The 5,143-nt window shown below is 38.4% G+C and overlaps 1 protein-coding gene across 1 annotated transcript; it reads left to right on the top strand.

Moving 5' to 3' along the window:
* Positions 1-3,155: 3,155 nt before the first annotated feature.
* Positions 3,156-4,877, top strand: LOC131778120 (potassium channel subfamily K member 9-like). Its single transcript, XM_066165361.1, has 2 exons — positions 3,156-3,537; positions 4,294-4,877. The coding sequence occupies exons 1-2, from the start codon at positions 3,156-3,158 to the stop codon at positions 4,875-4,877; spliced, it is 966 nt and encodes a 321-aa protein (XP_066021458.1).
* The last annotated feature ends 266 nt before the right edge of the window (positions 4,878-5,143 follow it).

The following is a 5,143-nucleotide window of genomic DNA, read 5'->3' as shown; positions in this document are numbered from 1 at the left end:
AACCAAAAACGCTGTTTCTGTGCTATATTTCTTCCTATAAGATGACTGATTGGCCGGGTAAAGATTGTTCATGCAAATGTGACTATGAGTTTAGTTATAGACGGCTGACTCTGTCAGCTTCGAAACAAATGGCAAGTTACTAAAGGGACGAAAATTCTTGAAGAGAATGTCGAGGCCAGGTTTTTTAAGTAACGGTAAGACTAAAGCCTCCCTCCAGGCGACAGGAAATTTACCAGACTTTAAGGACATATTGATTAATCTTGTAAGTACAGGAAGTAGGACATCACATCGGCTGACCAAAGTTGAAGGCATAGGGTCAGTGAGGTGGACGAAAGACGACTCAGTGCCCTCTATGTCGGGTTTATGATAGTTTACAGCACCATGACAATCGAGGCGACTCCTAATATGCACTATCTTCTATATAGAAAACTTCCCGATGTCCTCGGCGAATTGGGCCGTATCAATAGTGGGAGGTAGACAGTCGGCAGATCCTCTGTTTAGTAAGCGATTACTCGCGGCAAACAGCTTCTTTTGATCCCCGCTATTCTCCTCAATGAAATTAGTGTTCATCAGAGCAGTTGCTGCATTCCTCTTCACCTTGAAGGCAGCCAGGTCAGAGTCTAACCTAATTCTTCACCATCTCTTTTCAGCCTTTCTTCTTTTACGTTTAGCCATCTTAATCTCCTCATTGAAGCAAGGAACACGAAGTCTCTCTTTGATAGACCTGGTAATCAAACGAGCATGTTTATCCAAAACAACTTTCAGTGTGCTGTCAGCCAAATCTTCCAGGGCTTCAGGAGGATTTCTGCATAAATCAGTGGCAGCCAGGTCGGACTGGAAAGAATTCAAGTCGATAGATTTAAGCTTTCTGTAGGAGATAGTCTTCTCTAATAAGGATGGTTTTATTGACTTGAGACTGAACAAAGCCGTACCATGGTCAGACAGGAAACGGTCAACACGTGGTGAGTCTCACAGGACGAATGCTCTTATTTCAGTGCCTTTAGGCACAACGGAAAGCATCCCTAAAGGTTGACTTAAGCTTTAGGCGTCTTTAATTGTAAACCGAAATATTCAAAAGCTAACAGTTACCTTTCATGAATCTTTAATTGAACATAAGGTGAACTTTAATAACGTAAATCTTTTAGCATCCTTTAAGTGGTCTCTTTTTTGGCACAAAAGAAGGTTTTTAATTAATATACATTTAATTAACCTTTGAGGTAAGAATTAAACGAGTCTCGCTGTTTTGACATCTTTAATTGACGCACTAAAGATAGTCTAATTGTAATCTGAACTGTCAATAGGAAATGCATCACAAATTAGCCAGCACTTGCGTCGGACAGGAATAGCAAATTTTGTTCCATGTGCAGCAGCAAATTTTGTCAAAATATCTGAATTGAAAGCAACGGGTTTTCATTTTCGCATCTCCTTTATAGAACGCATGGAGTGCGATGACAAGAAAGGATATATTTACTGCGCTCATTGTAATGACTTCGTGTCACGTTCAACTTTCGAAAGGCATGAGCGAAAACGTAACAAGTCGAACTTGACAGATACTTTCGGGTCGACTTCAAATTCCCGTGATTTGTTTCAAGAAATTTCAAGTAAAGGGAGCATCGTATTAGAAATAGTAAGTATCTTTACACAGAGGAAAGTCCTAATTGCTTTTAAAAGTTTGTGGTAATAAGAATATTCGACTGTATTTCTAAACTTCAGCTGGTTACTAAGTAAATATTCAATAATTTCATACAGTTAAGATTGCTTTTAGATTAACTGTGATCTCCCTCAAAAGATTCCACTTAAGGTTCCAGCTTCCATCTTTTATGAACAAGTAGATTCTGTAGTATGCTTTCCAGTACAAGTAAGTAGTAAGTAAGTAGTATGCTTTCCAGTACAAAAGGGAACAAAATGTGACCTTGGCAAGCTAAGGTATAGTCAGTTTATAATTACATTCTATTACAATAAAGTGAAATGAGGCCTTTGTTTCAGTTGACGTTGCTCAATGGACGCTCCGATACAAGTAAAGCCCAGAGAAATAAGAGCCCAACAAAAACGTGGCCAACCCTCATTATGCTTATGTGCATACATAGACGGAGCAGTTATAAAGTTATAAATTATTTAACACCCATATGTTTTTTTTCCTATTTCATCAGGATATGTCAATCCGTATGAGTAAAGTAGTAAGTAGAACCAAATCTTATGTTTCCAGAACATACAACAAGCAGGTGGTAAGGATACGTCGGATTTTTCTTTTAGTCCATTTGAAAAATATTTTTCTCTTTTCCGGGTTTTAGGGCGTTCTTAAAGTTAATTTTAGTGATCATTGTATTAGTTTGATTTGTAACAGCATCACGCTACACACAATGCAGCATGTGTAATGCTCGTGGGAGAGTTTAGAAGATTCTCAACCAACGTTTACTGGCGTTCGCTCTTCTGAGACAATAATTCATTATTAATAAGGAACTTACCCCTACGGCGACGGCAACAAGGAAGAGGCACAACAAAAGATCTAACGAATAGAACAATAGCTCAGCACGAGCGTTTTAAAACTTTGTCTGTCTCCCGCAAAACAACAGCGTGAATCACCGAAATTTGCGTTGTTTGAGGGCCCAGACTCAGTCGGTGAATCATTCAAGTTTCTATTTTAAAATCAGCATTGTGCTCCCATTTTATGCTGAAGATGAGATATGGCACCGTAAGAGAAGGCGAACTCAAAACCATTCGCAAAACTCGAAATAAAAATATGAACTTCGGAATCTACTTTTTCCTCGGCGTTGTAGTTCTGACTGGTTAACGTCCCTACTTGAGTATTTAAATTCCTTGTTTGAAAGGTTTAACTGTAATTATGACTAACTATATTAAACGCTATGAATGCATGAAGATTATTTCTGAGCAAAATAAGGAACAGTAAAGTAATACATTTTCCCTTTTCAGTTTCGGGATGGGTTTATGTTACGTCGCTAGAGTAAAGACTGATCTTATTTTTGAACGGCTGAGGTCCTCAGATGTGTCTCGGTTTTTTTCTTATGGTACAGGAAAAAAAGATTGGTATCCATGGTGTAGGGCAGCTGGTGCTTTATTTAGCCAATCGCACCTCATAAAAGATTAATTTCATAAACTTTACATGTTTGACACATATCATACTCAGATTATTAACAATGACAATTTGGAAAGGATTTTTACTGAGGACTGTTGTGGTTCCCTTCGCAGCATCATCCTACATCGCATCAAATACCCTACTTTACACAACCAACATGAGTTTACGCAAATGCGCCAAATTTGCCTTGGAATGCTTAGTTTGGGTCAGTTACCTTGGAATTGGAGCAATTATTTTCCAGACTCTTGAGAAGGAAAACGAAAGAAATGAAAAGACTCGTTTAAAATCCGAGATCGCTTCATTGCGAGGCAAATACAACATTTCAGAAGAAGACATGAACAAACTAAGGGATATTTTCGAGAGTCCTTACGCTTCGACAAAAATAGAAACATGGAAGTTTGGCAATGCGTTCGTTTTTGCAGGGACAATATTGACCACTGTCGGTGAGTATGATAAGGGTTGAAGAACGACATTGATAATTATGTTATTAATTAGTTTATACTCTCCAAGATTTATGAAGACTGAGAATCCCCATAAAACAGAGTCTCTTGGCTTTGTTTTACAAGGCGTCAGTGCATAGTATAACTTAAGTCGTACATGCATTTAAATCAATTTTCTTTGAAGCTTATTTGAATCATTAAATTTAATTTCATTACGCTGTTTGTGTCCAGGAGAGTAAGGCCAAGAGGATACTCCTGATACTCGGCACAATTTGATGGTCTTACAACTTTCAAACACATTGTTGAAGTGCGCCATGTTTACTATTGTGACTCCTGCTGATTCTTCCATGTCGTATTCGATGTCGCCTACAGTTTTGAACTTTATTTAGGACATGAGAGTAATAAATGTTATGTCAGATTTACATTTGAGTGAATTGTAATATTTCACCCTCTGAACAAAGCACGTGCAATCAGCATACCACATTCATGAAAATGGAACGAAATAAGTGAATATGAAGGTAAGGCATTCGCCTTTTTCCATCGACGGACGTAAACGCAGCATTTACAGCACAGTAGGCGACCCATGCGAAGCGAAGTTGTGAGTTATTATATACATAGTCGGAAATATAATTAAAATCGATCATCTTGGCTTAGTCGTTGTGTAATTTATTGAAAAGGGTAAGATAGGATTTGATGACGTTTTTCTTTCATTTTTTTTGGTTTCAGTTTTTGTAATTAACTGTGACTTTCTTTCTGCAGGCTATGGCCACATAGTTCCCTTGACTTCATGGGGCAGGATTTTTTGTATTGTGTATGCACTGTTTGGAATACCACTGACATGTGTGGTTTTCAAGGTAGTGGGTACAAATATCAACGAGAGTATTACGAAAATGATCAGGGCTGTGAAAAACAAATTTCTCAGACGAGACACGATACACGGCGAAGCAACTGACAGTGCCTTGGTCGCCACTTTCTTGGCTATCTTCACTCTTGCTGTGATTTCTTTTATGGCAGATTTGAGACGAAAAGATTGGACTTACTTAGAGAGTTTTTACTTCTGTTTTATAACATTTAGTACCATAGGATTGGGAGATTTCTTGCCCTTCGAGGATGGAAGAGTTGAGGTCAGCGAATATCTAATGATGGCAGCTGGGGTTATTTTAGGATTCTCTATGATGTCCACTATGCTCTGCGCTCTTGGTCAGGCGGTCGAGGAAGGCACCCGCCTAAAAAAGGTTCATCTGCTTGTGACTACGATTGAGAATGCAGACAGGGGTAAAGAAAACTTAAAAGCAAGCACAAGCCAAGAACTGGTTGACATAGATCAAGAAAATGAACTCTAGATGAATTTGTCGTCTGATTGAAGGCACGTCGTTAAAAGGTATCTTTTACATGCAATAATAAAATTATACTGACAATGAAGTATAATCGTATGTATCACTTCCGATGTGGATCGCGTCATTCCAACTGCTTAGGAACGGTGAATCTTCTTCAGGCCAAAAGGTCCGTTGAATATACATGTCTTCATAGGAATCATATGCGCATTTCAAAGTAATCTGCTGCTGCTATTGTTGTTGTTGTTTGTTTGTTTGTTTGTTTTTTTTGTGGT

This window comes from Pocillopora verrucosa, chromosome 4, assembly GCF_036669915.1.
Source record: "Pocillopora verrucosa isolate sample1 chromosome 4, ASM3666991v2, whole genome shotgun sequence".
Lineage (NCBI taxonomy): Eukaryota > Metazoa > Cnidaria > Anthozoa > Scleractinia > Pocilloporidae > Pocillopora > Pocillopora verrucosa.
Note: the sequence above shows the minus strand (reverse complement) of the source record. Positions and strands in the feature narration are given on the sequence as shown.